This window comes from Xyrauchen texanus, chromosome 4 (assembly GCF_025860055.1).
Source record: "Xyrauchen texanus isolate HMW12.3.18 chromosome 4, RBS_HiC_50CHRs, whole genome shotgun sequence".
In the NCBI taxonomy this organism is placed as follows: domain Eukaryota; kingdom Metazoa; phylum Chordata; class Actinopteri; order Cypriniformes; family Catostomidae; genus Xyrauchen; species Xyrauchen texanus.
Genome location: NC_068279.1, coordinates 41,602,355 through 41,617,838, shown reverse-complemented (window position 1 = coordinate 41,617,838; position 15,484 = coordinate 41,602,355). Strand labels below are relative to the sequence as shown.

Sequence of the window (15,484 nt, the reverse complement as noted above, 5' to 3'; positions counted from 1 at the left end):
ATCCTTGTCTGTTTGTAATGCCACTTCTCATGTTATTTTAAAGCTGAAATGATATTGTGATGTATTACATATGTGATTAATATTAGGATGAGAATTAAGCTCATATTTTAACATGCCTCTTTAGTTCCTTATTTCCAGATGTGGTGAACTGCATGCAGACCGATAACCTGGAGTTGAAGAAACTGGTCTACCTGTACCTTATGAACTATGCCAAGAGCCAGCCTGACATGGCCATCATGGCCGTTAACAGCTTTGTCAAGGTAATACTTTTTTTAATGATATTAGTTGAGTTTGGATCAATCTGATCAGAAGTTAATGTTGAATATTGGGGTATCTTAAAGCAATAGTTCACCCAGAAATGAAAAGGAGAAATTTTCAAGATTACCCCAGTCCCTCTTTTTTTTAATAATATGGTAGTGGAAAATTCTGCTTTCGAGCTTCATAAGGATCCTAAAATAGTCCATGCAACTTGTGCATCATATTCCAAGTCTTTTGAAGACATATGATAGGTTTTGGTGAGAAACAACATGAAAACTCAAATTATTTCTTAACATATTGTTTTGCATGCAATTGTTGTCAGTATTGATTTTGTGCAATTTTTTCTCATTGTCTAAAGTTGCACTCTGCCTTATTCAGGACTGTGAGGATCCAAACCCACTAATCCGGGCTCTGGCTGTGCGCACTATGGGCTGCATCCGTGTGGATAAGATCACAGAGTACTTGTGTGAGCCTCTGCGGAAGTGTTTGAAGGACGAAGACCCTTATGTGAGGAAGACCGCAGCAGTGTGTGTGGCCAAGCTGCATGACATCAATGCCCAGATGGTGGAGGACCAGGGCTTCCTGGATTCTCTCAGGGACCTGATCGCTGACTCCAACCCCATGGTTAGGCAAACTTTTGTCATTTTATTGAATGAATATTGCGGTATTAGGCGGGACAAATTAGCACAAATACCTTTTTATAAAACAAATAGTTCGGACTCTAAATTGTAATCGGATGATCCATATTCAAAGCTGTTGTAAAATGACTATAAACGCACATTCTGTATTAATTCTGTTTTATGTTGCTACAGTGCTTGCCAAACACAAAAAATGTAATGTTAGCATAATGAATATTTACTAACAAACAAATGTTACTGATGCAGTTTAATTTTGTGTCTGTATAATATTGCTGTTGTTGCTGCTTTATTAAAGTAATAAGCCATGGGTTAAAATCACTGTCACTGACTCATGTGCATTAAAGAAAGAATAAACCTGGAATTTAGCTGATATTGTTGATGCTGTTGACTGTTGATTGTTGATTGTTGATCAAAGTTGTTGATGCTGATGATTTGTTAGAGCTGGCTGTGCATTTTTGTGATATAAGAAATAGATTTGTCCATGTTCTTTGCTTCGTTTTCAAATTTTACAGCTTACACTTCACTTCAGCATTCACAGTAACTCAGGGTTTGTGGCATATTGTGATTTTAGAAGAATATTTCAGCTCTCTTGGTCCTCGCAATGCAAGTGAATGGGTACCACAAATTTGACGCTCCTAAAAGCACATTAAGGCATCATAAATGTAATTCATACAACTCCAGAGTTTTAATCCATATCGTCAAAAGTGATATGACAGGTGTGGTGAGAAACAGATCAATATTTAAGTCCTTTTCTGCTAGAAATTCTTCTCCCTGCCCAGTAGGTGGCGCTATGCATGAAGAATGTATGTCACCATTAACACAGGAAGAAGAATGTGAAAGTTAAAGTGGAGATTGAACAGGTAGGAGAATTTGTTGTAAAAAAGGACTTAAATATTGATCTTTTCTCACCCACACCTACTATATCATATCTCTTCTGAAGACATGGATTTAACCACTGGATTCTGACTTGTGTGGTTTTTGGAGCTTCAAAGTTCACTTGCATTGTGAGGACCAACAGAGTTCAGAAATTATTCTAAAAATCTTCATTTGAGTTCAGCAGATGAAAGAAAGTCACAAATCTGGGTTGGTTTAAGGGTGTGTAAATGAGGAGAGAATTTTCATTTTGGGGTGAATCTCTTTAAAACCAGGTGTCTCCCAGTGGGGTTGTCCCTTTTATGGATGTACTGAATGTTGCTTTGGATAGTAGCATCTTCTAAACTTACTAACCTTTACTGTTTTCCGAATTATTCATAGGTTGTGGCTAATGCAGTTGCTGCTCTTTCTGAGATCAGCGAATCTCACCCCAACAGCAACCTTCTGGATCTGAATCCTCAGAACATCAACAAGCTCCTGACAGCCCTCAACGAGTGCACTGAGTGGGGCCAGATCTTCATCCTGGACTGCCTGTCCAATTACAACCCCAAAGACGAGCGTGAGGCCCAGAGGTGAGGCCCCAAGAATTCTCATAACCACTGATTGACCTTCTTGATAGGTCTATGTGTGATTATGTAGAGTGAATTTAGCTGCTTTGCTAGAAAATACTGATATAGACATGGATAGATGAATGTGTTACTATGAGACAGTGTTTGCCAGTGTTTTGTGTGGAAGATTTGTTTATCTCTCAATGTTTTTGAGTCCTTCAAAAGTCTGGATCAGTTAATCTTTTGACAGACAAATTTTCTTTTTGTCCGGTCACTGTAAATTTGCATAGAAAGTAACAAACTAAATGAAAGGCTCTAAAAAGGACTGTGATACTTGCCTTGATGGCTTAAACCTCTAATTTTTATACCAGTAAATGTCAACATGCTGATTCTTGCACTTTGATTGTCAGCTGAAGAATATTAATTATATACTGTAGCTCTGATGTGTAATCATACTAGTGTTTATTTAAAAATTTTAACTGCAATGCTGGAGAAAAAATGGGAATGCTTAACTCCTATTCTTACAGACCTACTTCAAGATGATATTTTATTTTGAAGATGAGATTTACTCCATAATTAGCTAGTTGAAGGCTCTTATTTATGCACATGATATTTGCTTTCCATTTCGGAACCTTATAAAGAGAGAAATATATATGTTAGGAATAAGCCTGTGAGAGGAAACTGAGGCTTGGATTTCCTTTTTTATTCACAAAAATCTGTAGAAATTTGTATAGTAGAATATGATGTTAAAGGTATAGTTCAACCAAAACTGAAAATTCTCTCATCATTTACTCACCCTCATGCCATCCCAGATGTGCATGACTTTCTTTCTTTTGCAGAACACAAATGAACATTATTGGATGAAAATCTCAGTTTTGCAGGTCCATACAATGCAAATGGTGACCAGAACTCTGAAGGTCCAAAGAGGACATAAAGCAGCATAAAAGTAATCCATACAACTCCAGTGGTTAAATCCAAGTCTTCTGATGCAATCCAATCAGTTTTGGGTGAGAACAAACCAAAATGTAACTCCTTTTTCACTGTACATCTTGTCATTGTAGTCTCTAGGCACGATCATGAGTGACTCATGCTCCGAGCACTAGATAGCACTGTAGGAAGCGACATCGAGCTTTAAATCACGATCGCTATGGAGACTGCTGTCAAGATTAATCGTTAAAAGGAATTACATTTTGGTCTGTTCTCACCCAAAACTGATTGGATTGCTTCTGAAGACTTTGATTAAATCACTGGATTACTTGTATGTTTCCTTTATGTGATATTTGGACCTCCAGAGTTCTGACCACCATTCAATTGCATTGTATGGACCTACAGAGCTGAGATATTCTTCTAAAATTCTTAAAAAATAATCTTTGTGATCATCATAAGAAAAAAGGTCATACATATCTTGGATGGAATGTGAGCGAGTAAATGATTAGAGAATTTTCATTTTTGGATGAACTATCCCTTTAATACATTTGTATATCATGGAAATATACAATATTGGCAATACAGATTTCTTTACAATTGCCTTAATCACAAGATTAGATTTGAAACGTTTCAGAGAAATTTAAAACCTGATTGTTATTATTAATTAAAAAAACAAAATTCAGTGAAAAATATTTAATAAACAACAAATGTTTCTATTTCAAAACTTTTGCCCTGATTGAAAGGAAGTCTACATCAATATTGTCAGTGAATTGTAGTTACTTTCAGTTCAGCAGAAATCACTCAGTGATGCAGAAATGATGCTGTTTGAGCAATAACAATAAAATAATTGGTGACACTTTACAATAAGATTCCATCTGTTAACATTAGTTAATATGAACTAACAATGAACAATAACTTTACTGTGTTTATTAATCTTTGTTAATGTTAATTACTGCATATAATTTTTTTTTTTTATCAATATGTGAACGAGTTAATGCACTATGAACTATCAATGAACTCGTTGAATTAGTATTGATCATTGTTGGTTTATGATAATTATTGCATTTTCTAATGTTAACAAATGGAACCTTATTATAAAATGCTATCAAAATCATTCTCATTCTGATGATGATATCCAAAGAAAGTAATTAAACGTTATGGTTCCCAGGACAGAATCTTGAGGGGTGCCACATTTTGTCTTTTATTTTCAGTCTGTTTCCCACTAAGATAAAGACAGAATTTTATTTTTGGAGAGCTATATACCAATTAAGGACTGTGCCAAAGAGCCCTGTTGATGATAATGTTTTTATTATTTGTGTCAAAGGCTTATTTCCAGTGTGCAAAGGCTCCAGGATGGACGTTTTGCGATTCATGTTCATTTTGAGATCAACATTTTTCATAGGAGCATTCTTAGTACCCCCCCACCGCCAACCCCCCACACCCCCAAAAAAAGGACAGATGTTAAAAAATTACAGGCAAAAATAATTGATCCCTTCTTCTTTACATCTCTTTTAGTATCTGTGAGCGTGTGACCCCACGTCTCTCTCACGCTAACTCGGCCGTGGTGCTGTCGGCGGTAAAGGTACTGATGAAGTTTCTGGAGCTTCTGCCCAAAGACTCAGACTACTACAACACCCTGCTGAAGAAGCTCTCCCCTCCCCTCGTTACGCTGCTTTCTGGGGAGCCGGAGGTGCAGTATGTGGCCCTCAGGAATATCAACCTTATTGTGCAGAAAAGGTTAGACTGCTGTCTTTATTTTTGCAGTTTTAATTGTCTATGACATTAGTTATAGAGTAGATGTTTTAATGCCTGCTCTGTTAATCTGTCTGTCTCTATACACATGAGCACATTTTTTGTACAGTCACTAGATGGCAATATTGCCTAGCTGTGTCTTTACTTGTTTGCATGGCAGTTCTGTATGACGGGACTGAGGCAGTGTTTTGACCAGTGATCCCTCTACCGGCAGGCCTGAGATCTTGAAGCAGGAGATCAAAGTGTTCTTTGTCAAGTATAATGACCCCATCTATGTCAAGCTGGAGAAACTGGACATCATGATCCGCCTGGCCTCTCATGCCAACATTGCTCAGGTACTCCAGTAGATGCTTCAGTTTATCAGTACATCTGGGCTTGACATGCTGGTTTCTGTACTTGCCAACTAAAATAGTGCAACATTCTTCTACAGTGGACCCTTTGAACAGACATTGATGCAGACTTTGATGCTTAATTTAGCTGGGAAATTTTATTTAGTTATAACATTAGTCTCTGTGTTATATTAGTCTGACATTTAAAAAACCAACAAACCAAAAAAGTCAACACTACTGTGATGGCATTTCAAATGCAGCTACTTAGGGAGTAACAGTAAATGTGACACCTCCTCTTCTTACTGCCATAATCAATCTCTCTCATTTTTTTTCCTCTTTTGAAAATTAATTGAAATTTAATTTTCTCATATTTTTTTATTTTGGTAGTGGAGCAAATGGGAATGTAAAAATAATATTTGCTATGTCTTCCCATTTACCTCTGTATACTAGTTCCGACGTTTACACTTTTTATAGTTCACTTCCTTGTTCCAAACCTGGAAATGTGATAAGGGTCCATTGATTATTTGTATGTTGTATTCTGTGATTTTTTTTATTAGTAATAGAGGCCACATTACCCAGACCTTTACAAGATGAAATAATAGTCCTAATCTTAATGCTATGTTAACAAATAAAATATAGCACGGACATTGGCAGCATTCACCTGAGATTTTCATTTAGTTTGAAGAAAAATGTACCTACACTTGACTTGATTACAAATAATAAATATCATGTTTAATAAACGTTACATTAGCATTAAGCCTTGCATGAATGTGCTGTTCTTGATGATCTTGTCAATGTGAGACTGAGAAGACCTAAAATTGAGCCTTTTGAATTACAGCGCTGTAATTTTGTGTAGGGTTGAAGTCAGTAGTTTACATACACTTTAGTCAAATACATTTAAACTCAGTTTTTCACAATTCCTGACATTTAATCACATTCCCTGTCTTAGGACAGTTAGGAACTTTATTTTAAGAACGTGAAATGTCAGAATAATAGTAGAGGAAATTATTAATTTCAGTTTTTTATCTGTCATCACTTTCCCAGTGGGTTAGAAGTTTACACACACTTTGTTAGTATTTGGTAGCATTGGTTTTAAATGGTTTATCTTGGGTCAAATATTTTGGGAAGCCTTCCTCAAGCTTCTCACGATATGTTGCTGGAATTTTGGCGCATTCCTCCAGACAGAACTGGTGTAACTGAGACAGGTTTGTAGACCTCCTTGCTCACACATGCTTTTTCAGTTCTTCCCACAAATGTTCTATCGGATTGAGGTCAGGTGATGGCCATGTGCACTTGCAAACTGTAGTCTGGCTTTTTTTATGGCAGTTTTGGTGCAGTGGCTTCTTCCTCGCTGAGCAGCCTTTCAGGTTATGTCAATATAGGACTCATTTTACTGTGTATATAGATACTTGTCTACCTGTTTCCTCCAACATCTTCATAAGGTGCTTTGCTGTTGTTCTGGGATTGATTTACAATTTTCACACCAAACTACGTTCATCTCTAGGAGACCGAATGTATCTCCTTCCTGAGCGGTATGATGGCTGCGTGGTCCCATGGTGTTTATACTTGCGTATTATTGTTTGTACAGATGAATGTGGTACCTTTAGGCATTTGTAAATTTGCTCCCAAGGATGAACCAGATTTGTGGAGATTTCTTAGTTGATTTCTTTTGAATTTCTTCTGATGTGAAGCAAAGAGGCACTGAGTTTGAAGGTAGGCCTTAAAATACATCCACAGGTACACCTCCAATTCAGTACACCTCCTATCAGAAGCTAATAAGCTAATTGTTTAAAGGTTTGACATTATTCTCTGTAATTTTCCAAGATAACTTTGTGTTTGTAAACGTCTGACCCACTGTAATTGTGATATAGTAAATTAAAAGTGAATCAGTCTGTCCGTAAACAATTGTTGGAAAAATGTATCGTGTCATGCACCAAGTAGATGTCTGAAACGACTTGCCAAAACTATAGTTTGCTAAAATGAAATCTGTAGAGTGGTTAAAAAATACGTTTTAATGACCTAAGTGTATGTAAACTTGTGACTTCAACTGTATTTCTCATACTAAATTGTTTCAAACATTAAAAATAAATCTGTCATAAAACAAAGGCAATCTGAGTAAACACAAAATACAGGTTATGTCAATATAGGACTCTGGTTTTTAAATGCTAATATTATTTATTGAAGCAGAAAAGTTATCCAATACCAACTGGGCATGAAAATACTAAATGTTAAAACATATGGGATCATTATCACAATAAAAAGTTTTTCAATGTTGTGCTTTGTGCAATGTATTGCAGTTCTGTGAAGAAGTATTTGCACCCATCCTGATGTCTTCTGTTTTTGTGTGTACAGGATCTCATGCTAAATTAAAAATTTTCAAAAATTCAAACAAAATCTTTCATAAAACAAAGACAATCTGAGTAAACACAAAATACAGTTTTAAATGATAATGTTATTTATTGAAGCAGAAACGTTATCCAATACCAACTGGGCCTGTGTGAAAAATTATCCCAAATCTATGAAACTGCATTCATAATGGGGTTCAGCTGGACTAGACACACCCAGACTGGATTACTGCCAGCCCTGTTCAATCAAATCAACACCTAAACTTAACTTTTTCAACAGCATGAAGTTGGCTAAAAGGTCTCTCCAAGTAGCACACAATGGTCAAAAGGAATTATGCGGAAAAAGGTGATTGAAATACATCAGTCTGGGAAGGGTTACAAACCTATTTCAAAGGCTCTGGGACTCCAAAGAACAACATTGAGAGCCATTATCTCCAAATGGAGAAAACCTTGCACTGTAGTAAATCTTCCCAGAAGTGGCCGACGTTCCAAAATTCCTCCAAGAGCACAGCGACGACTCATCCAGGAAGTCACAAAAAAGCCAAGGACAACATCCAAGGAACTGCATGCCTCTTTTGCATCAGTACAGGTCACTGTTCATGACACTATCAGTAAATACACTTGCCACAAATGCCATCCATGGAAGAGTACCGAGGCTAAAACCACTGCTAACACAGAAGAACATTCAGGCTCATCTGAATTTTGCCAAAACACACCTTGATGATCCTAAATCCTTTTGGGAGAATGTTCCGTGTTCTGATGAGTTGAAAGTGGAACTGTTTGGAAGACAGGGGTCCCGTTACATCTGGCATAAATCAAACACAGAATTTCACAAAAAGAACATCATAACTGAAGTCAAACACGGTGGTTGTTGTGTGAATGTTGTGGGGATACTTTGCTGCTTCAGGGACAGTGCGACTTGTAATAATTGAGGGAAACATGAATTCTGCTCTCTACAAGAAAATCGTAAAGGAGAATGTCCAGTCATCAGTCCGTGAATTGAAGTTCAAGAGCAACTGGATTATGCAACAAGACAATGGTCCAAAGCATAGGAGTAAGTCTCAAAAGAATCAAAATTAAAGTTCTGGAGTGGCCTAGTCAAAGTCCTGACTTGAACCCGATTGAGATATTGTGGCAGGAATTTAAACGGGCAGTTCATGCTCGAAACCCCCCAATGTGGCTGAACTAAAACTGTTTCTGCAAAGAAGAGTGGGACAAAATTCTACCACAGCATTGTGAAAGACTGATCTCCAGTTATTGGAAGTGTTTGGTTGAAGTTGTTGCTGGTAATGTTGGCACAAGCAGCTATTAATTTTAAGGGGACAGTTAGTTTTCACATCGGAGATATAGGTGTTGGGTAACTTTTTTGCTTCAATAAAAAAATTTATATTTGAAAACTGTATTTTGTGTTTACTTAGGTTGCCTTTTGTTTTATTTTATATCTCATTTGAAGATCTAAAACAATTTAGCATGAAAAATACAAGAATTCAGGAAGGGGTAAATTCTTTTTCACAGCACTATTTTGCAATTTTCTTAATTCTGCAGTTTGTGTTGCTCAGTTGAAAAAAAAAATCAGTGTCTATAGAGCCTTATTTATTTTCCACTCTGATTTTATTTTGCTTTAATTAACGCAGCTATTGCCATCATTTGGAAATCAGTTGGGATTTTCACTTAAGAGAACATGTTTTTTTACTCCTGTTCAGTGGCGGGCTTTGTGTCATTTCGTTGGACAGAACACACATGCTAAAGCTGACCATCTCTGAGCCTTGTGCTGCCTGAAGTTAAACAACATCTTTCCTTGCATCTGTCAACAAATCTCTTTTTTCCATGTTATTCACTCCATCCCTTTGTTGTATTTATAATTTGCTGATATTAAGTAATTTTGTTTTTTCCCTTAGTTTTAAGATTAGCTTGTAAATCAAACACTTTTTCTCCCAGACTTATAACCTCATGAGAGACAGAGTTATTGATTCCCTGTTCTTTCTCTCATGTAGTCCATTCAGCCATTCATTTTAAAAATTACAGTCCATTTCTGCAGAATGCATTTAAAAAACTGTTGCTTGCTTGCAGGTTCTGGCTGAACTGAAGGAATATGCCACTGAGGTAGATGTAGACTTTGTTCGGAAAGCAGTTCGTGCTATTGGCCGTTGTGCCATTAAAGTAGAGGTAAGATATGGCCCATTAATCAGCTTTTAACATTTACCTTGGGTTAAGCTTTAGTACATCTATAAATGTCTGCTGTGGTAAATCTCAGCTTCATTATTTTAAAAAGGCATCTTTTACCACCACCTTATTTAATGTGTGCTCTTAATAAAGTGCTGGAGTGCCAATGGTATGAATGGATATATTTAGCTAAACTCTTGATTTGGATGTAGAACTACAACTGCACTGTCTGTTATGTCTCAATGTGTACAGCAATCAGCTGAGCGTTGTGTTAGCACCCTGCTGGATCTCATTCAGACCAAAGTCAATTACGTGGTACAAGAGGCCATTGTGGTCATCAGGGACATCTTCCGCAAATACCCCAACAAGTCAGTGTATATCTATGTAACTTTGTAAAAACAACTTAAACTAACATTCAAGTAGAAGAAAAGAGTGGTCTATAAAATGTATTATCTCTGTCATATAAAACGGAGTAGCCCTTGTGTAACTATTTGGCTACATCAATTCCTCTGTTACCTGCACAGGTATGAGAGCATAATTGCCACTCTTTGTGAAAACCTGGACTCTCTGGATGAGCCTGATGCTCGTGCTGCCATGATCTGGATTGTGGGTGAATATGCTGAGCGAATTGACAATGCCGATGAGCTCCTGGAGAGTTTCCTTGAGGGCTTCCATGACGAAAGCACTCAGGTTTGACATAGGCACACTTGGATAATGTTTGTCTTGTTGTTGTTTTTCAAACATGTGACAGGTTCAGTATTAACTGCATGGTTGATTTCAGGTCCAGCTGACTCTCCTGACAGCCATTGTGAAGCTGTTCCTGAAGAAGCCCTCTGAGACTCAGGAGCTGGTTCAGCAGGTGCTTAGTCTGGCTACTCAGGTGAGACCTGCTTGAGAATCTCTAACTGTAGCTTCACATTAGAGCCAAGGTTTGATCAACAGCTGAAAATGGTACTAGAGCAGTTTTTTAGGTGTTTAATAAAAGACTATGTAGATTGACATTAGGGCTGCACAATTATGAAAATGTTTTTATTTGATATTGTAATTGCATTTATTAATTTTGATTATTTAAATTTATATTAAAATACTTATTTTGTGTGGGGCAATTGCATGCCATATTCTATATAGGATATGCATCAAAATAACTGTTCTTGAATCACTTTAATATTTTAATTGCATGAAAAACAAAAAGTTTAAATTACAAAGTACACAGTATAAATTAGATAGTGAGCATTATTGTTATGCCTTTAGACTAATTTAAGCATGTCAGATTTACCTTTGCATTCATGCACACAACGGGCCCAAAAATATGTTGTGAATAAATAGAAAATGATGGCGTAATGGGAGTTCACCTAAAATGGAATGCTATTATTGATACTTTTCATGATTATATAATTGCGACTGCGGTAATTGTTATCTCGATTATTTTTCCGATATGTAAATAATATGTACGTTGCATTTTATAGAAGGTATGCCTCTGCTATGATTGTTGTTCTCAATTAATAAAGAATTTAATACACTTTGAAACAGTGGGTTACATTTGTAGTTAAAATAATCGCACACTGTGCGACGTTATGTCAGACTGTACAACACACATCATAGTCAAGACTTTGGTCCAAATTGTCTCAATTGACAGCATTGACTGTGTGTTTTATCTCACCTGGCCATCGTAGGAGTAGTCCCACTGCACGGCCTGATGCTAAATTTCGGACACTTCCAGAAATTCGTAAAAGGCTAAGCTTCATCGCATTTGCCATCAGTGAACATGTCACACTAAGCAATCAATGAAGATGGCCAATTTTGCCCTACTACAAGGAAATCTTTAACAATCTCACCAAAGTTGTCTCAGATGGCAAAATCATACATTGTGAACCCAACATAAGGCTGCTTCAGGAAAATAAATTGAAGAATAGGTTTAACTGAAGTCATGTTCTTTAATATAATTAACTGCAGATATTTTTGTAAATTGTAACATTTTGGCTCAGATTTCACTTTCGGTTTAGGACCAAAACAAAAAAACGAATTTGCTGTAATTATATGTGTTTTTCTAATCCAGGAGCCACACAGATGCATCACTCTTTCACACCAGACTGCTGCTTAAACATGAATATCTGTCATTGTAATGGCTTCACATTAATTTGTCCAAATATCTCTTCTTTTTTTTTTTTTCATTGTTTGTCCATTGGGGATCATCACAATGTTGTTTGTCATTGTCTCCTCATGTCAGTACGCATCAACACTTGCGTTGTCTCAAAGTATTACTGTCGCAAACAAATGATGGATCATAGCTTTGCATTTCAGAACAGCTCAGTGTCTTGCTGTCAGTATCACTATCTCTGGCCTTTTCTCCATCCTCTCAGGACTCTGATAACCCTGACCTGCGTGATCGTGGCTACATCTATTGGCGGCTGTTGTCCACCGACCCTGTGACCGCTAAAGAGGTGGTACTGTCTGAGAAGCCCCTGATCTCTGAGGAGACGGACCTGATTGAACCCACCCTGCTGGATGAGCTCATCTGCCACATCGGCTCACTAGCCTCCGTGTACCACAAACCTCCCACTGCCTTTGTGGAGGGAAGCCACGGCGTTCATCGCAAACACCTGCCCATCCAGCATGGCAGGTACTGAGGTTTAGACAAACTCTTAGTCACATGCATGGAATTCTTATAAGCAGGGTTTTCAAGGGTATGGAAATGAGGAAAAATCATTATAACATCAAATAACATCAGAAATTGTTCTTTTGTGGGTGTGATCTCTATAAAATGACAAACAACTAGACAAGGCATGGAAATTCATACGTCAAAAGGTGGGAACTCTTAAGTGTTTTATTTCAATTGGGGACTGTGTTTTACATTGTTTTTCTAAAAGTCTTTCTCAGTCCAGTCATACAATGGGGGATCGAAATCAGTGTTGCACAGAACCTACATTGTCCTCCCAATCAAACAATGCCAGGCTTAACAGTCCAATCTTTTGTTTACTTGCACTCAGCGTGTCATCCTTTTTTTTTTTTAGTATTGACACCGGAGAGAGTCCGGTCAATGTCGGCCCGACTGCTTCCGTCGATCAACCTCAAGTCATCCCGTCTCAGGGCGATCTCCTGGGAGACCTGCTTAATCTGGACCTCGGTCCCCCTGTCAACGTTCCTCAAGTGTCCTCCATGCAGATGGGCGCTGTGGATCTCCTTGGAGGTGGTCTTGACAGTCTGGTGCGTGTTTCTGTCTTTAATTCTCTAGTCTGTAGGCATTTTCTTGATTTTTTTATCTTTCTTTCAGGAATGGCCATCAACCTTTCAAAAATGTTACATGTAATCTTTGTATATATAAATATACCATAGTTATTCCTGTTATTGTTGCCACAGTAAAACTATGGTAACTTGCTATTAGCCACCACTGTCATTGTACAAATAAAAAAAAAATGACAAGAGATTCTGAAAGTTTCTCAGGGGCCATTAACATAGGACACAATATCGTATTCATTTTGGAAATTCTTTTAAATTTACACAGCCGATTAAAAACAATGTGCTCATTGGGCAAGTCACTGAAAAACAGTGAGATATCAGGGAAATATCAGGGAATTTAAAAATGTTGTTTTCCAGGTCAGTTATCTTCATGGAAGGAAGTCATGGAAATTAAGAAAATCTTAAAAGTCATGGAAAAGTCAAGGCTGTAGATACATTTTTCTAGATACACCATGATCTAAAATATTCAATCAACTAAACATTGCTCTTGGTTAGAGCTTGTGTAGACTAGAACTTGGTAGTAGAATCATAGAGTGAATCCTTCTTTTGAGTTATGGAAATGTATTGGTCAAAATGGGTGGGAACCCTGCTTATTAATATGTTATGGTAAAACTGTATTTTTGTAGAAACTATTGCCACCATGGAAATTTATTATAATCAAAATGAATTAATATTTACATTTTCCATATTTAAGTATGGAAAATTCACTGGAATTACATTCTTCTAAAAGTGAGCTCAATATAAATTTGCAACACTTGCTGTTATGAAATCTAGATGCCAGTGCACCTGTTAGCTTGTCAGATTTACTAGTGTTTTCATTCGAGTCCACAATATCTAATGAGCTTGTGTTCAGTGTCAGTGGCACAGGTGTGGTTAAGGGTTTCAAGGGCACTCTATTAACTGTGACATGATTGCAGCTGTATATCTCAAATTTGAGAGATAACCACACTTGTTACCATGGCCACCACAATTCACTGACTTTTGCCTGATTAAAGTGAACAACAACGTGAACCAGCATTGAGGTCAGCGCATCATACCTGGGAATGTGTCAGATATTCATAGCAGATTGTTTTAGCACTGTGAGTTAATCATGTGTTGATAATTAATTGTCACATTTGTTGGGTTGCTGAAAGCTGCTTAGTGCTTCAAATTCAAACATGAAGTGCCTGGAGAATGAGAATTGAGGTCTGGATCGCAGCTATTTATGGGTCCCTATCACGGGAAATAAGACTTCCCTCACATTTTGTTTCAAGTAATTGTTCACCTACTGTAGAAATGAAAACTTTGTCATTATTAACTGACCCAAATGTCACTCGCAATCCATATGACTTTCTGTCTTTGGAACACAAAAGTAAAAATTAAAGTGTTTCACTGTTTAATGAATGTAAATGGGAGAAAACTCACTCTGGGCTAATTTAATTATGAGTTAAATGTATCATAGAGACTAGAGAGATTCTAACGTTCACAATACAACGGTTCCTTCCCAGTCCAAGAAGCCTTTTAATGGACACCAATTTGCCAAAAGGTGGTCATTCAGAAACCACTATTGCTATGACTTCACATTAACCATGAGCACAATATCATATTAACTAGAGATCAACCAATAGTGGATTTTGCCGATACTGCCAACTAAGGTGATGGAAGGCTGTTAACCGATTAATTATCTGATTTAAAATTGATCAATATACATTTTAAGTGTTTCTTTGCTGTGACAGAGAGGCTACAACAGTCCACAAGCGAATAAAATCCCAGATGCAGTTTATTGTTCAGTAAAAATCATAATAAAAATCAGCAAGATTTGGTGCATAATACTGGACTTTTAACTACAAACAAGCCCATAACGCACCCTTAATTTGAAATTGAGACTTGATACCTAGTGCTCCTTGACAGTGCTTTATTGTTAAGTATTTATCAAATTAAGCAATTTATAGCCTGTATATTCACCAGATAAATAATTATATATACTTCATCAGATAATTTTTATTAAGGAATATGATTTATTATTCAAAAGATATTTAATTCTAAGGGTCACAGTAAGGGTGTAAAATGGTTCTGTAAAACTAAATAACTTCTGATTTTGGTGCATTCGAAATGGTCTTCTGGTGGAGGAAATGCTACAAAAGTGTGGAATATGGTCCCTTTAATACCATTTTCAAAAGTGGTGGATCATAACAGCCAAAGTCCCTGCTTCACTGAACCCACTCCAGCCACAGCAGCATAACTTGACAGCTGATGTCTCAGTGCTTTAGATGCGAGTTTAGCCTCATAAAATGTTTGACTCGACACACACACACACACACACACACACTTCCTAAAGAAAACAAAGAGAAGATTTGCATCTTTGGTAAGGATATGAGGAAATCATAATGTGCTTGCTGTCAGAGTAAATTGTACACTCTCAGAAGTGTAAATAT

The 15,484-nt window shown here is 37.0% G+C and overlaps 1 protein-coding gene across 2 annotated transcripts in view; it reads left to right on the top strand.

Annotated features, from left to right (window-relative positions):
• LOC127639104 (AP-1 complex subunit beta-1-like) overlaps positions 1–15,484 on the top strand; it is a 65,143-nt gene that overhangs the window by 2,089 nt on the left and 47,570 nt on the right. For both annotated transcript variants that reach the window (XM_052120953.1, XM_052120963.1), the window contains 11 exons: positions 125–260; positions 637–882; positions 2,151–2,341; positions 4,760–4,981; positions 5,211–5,331; positions 9,741–9,836; positions 10,086–10,201; positions 10,358–10,523; positions 10,615–10,713; positions 12,194–12,453; positions 12,845–13,037. In XM_052120953.1, coding sequence (XP_051976913.1) covers positions 125–260; positions 637–882; positions 2,151–2,341; positions 4,760–4,981; positions 5,211–5,331; positions 9,741–9,836; positions 10,086–10,201; positions 10,358–10,523; positions 10,615–10,713; positions 12,194–12,453; positions 12,845–13,037 — 1,846 coding nt within the window. The remainder of the gene's footprint in view (positions 1–124; positions 261–636; positions 883–2,150; positions 2,342–4,759; positions 4,982–5,210; positions 5,332–9,740; positions 9,837–10,085; positions 10,202–10,357; positions 10,524–10,614; positions 10,714–12,193; positions 12,454–12,844; positions 13,038–15,484) is intronic.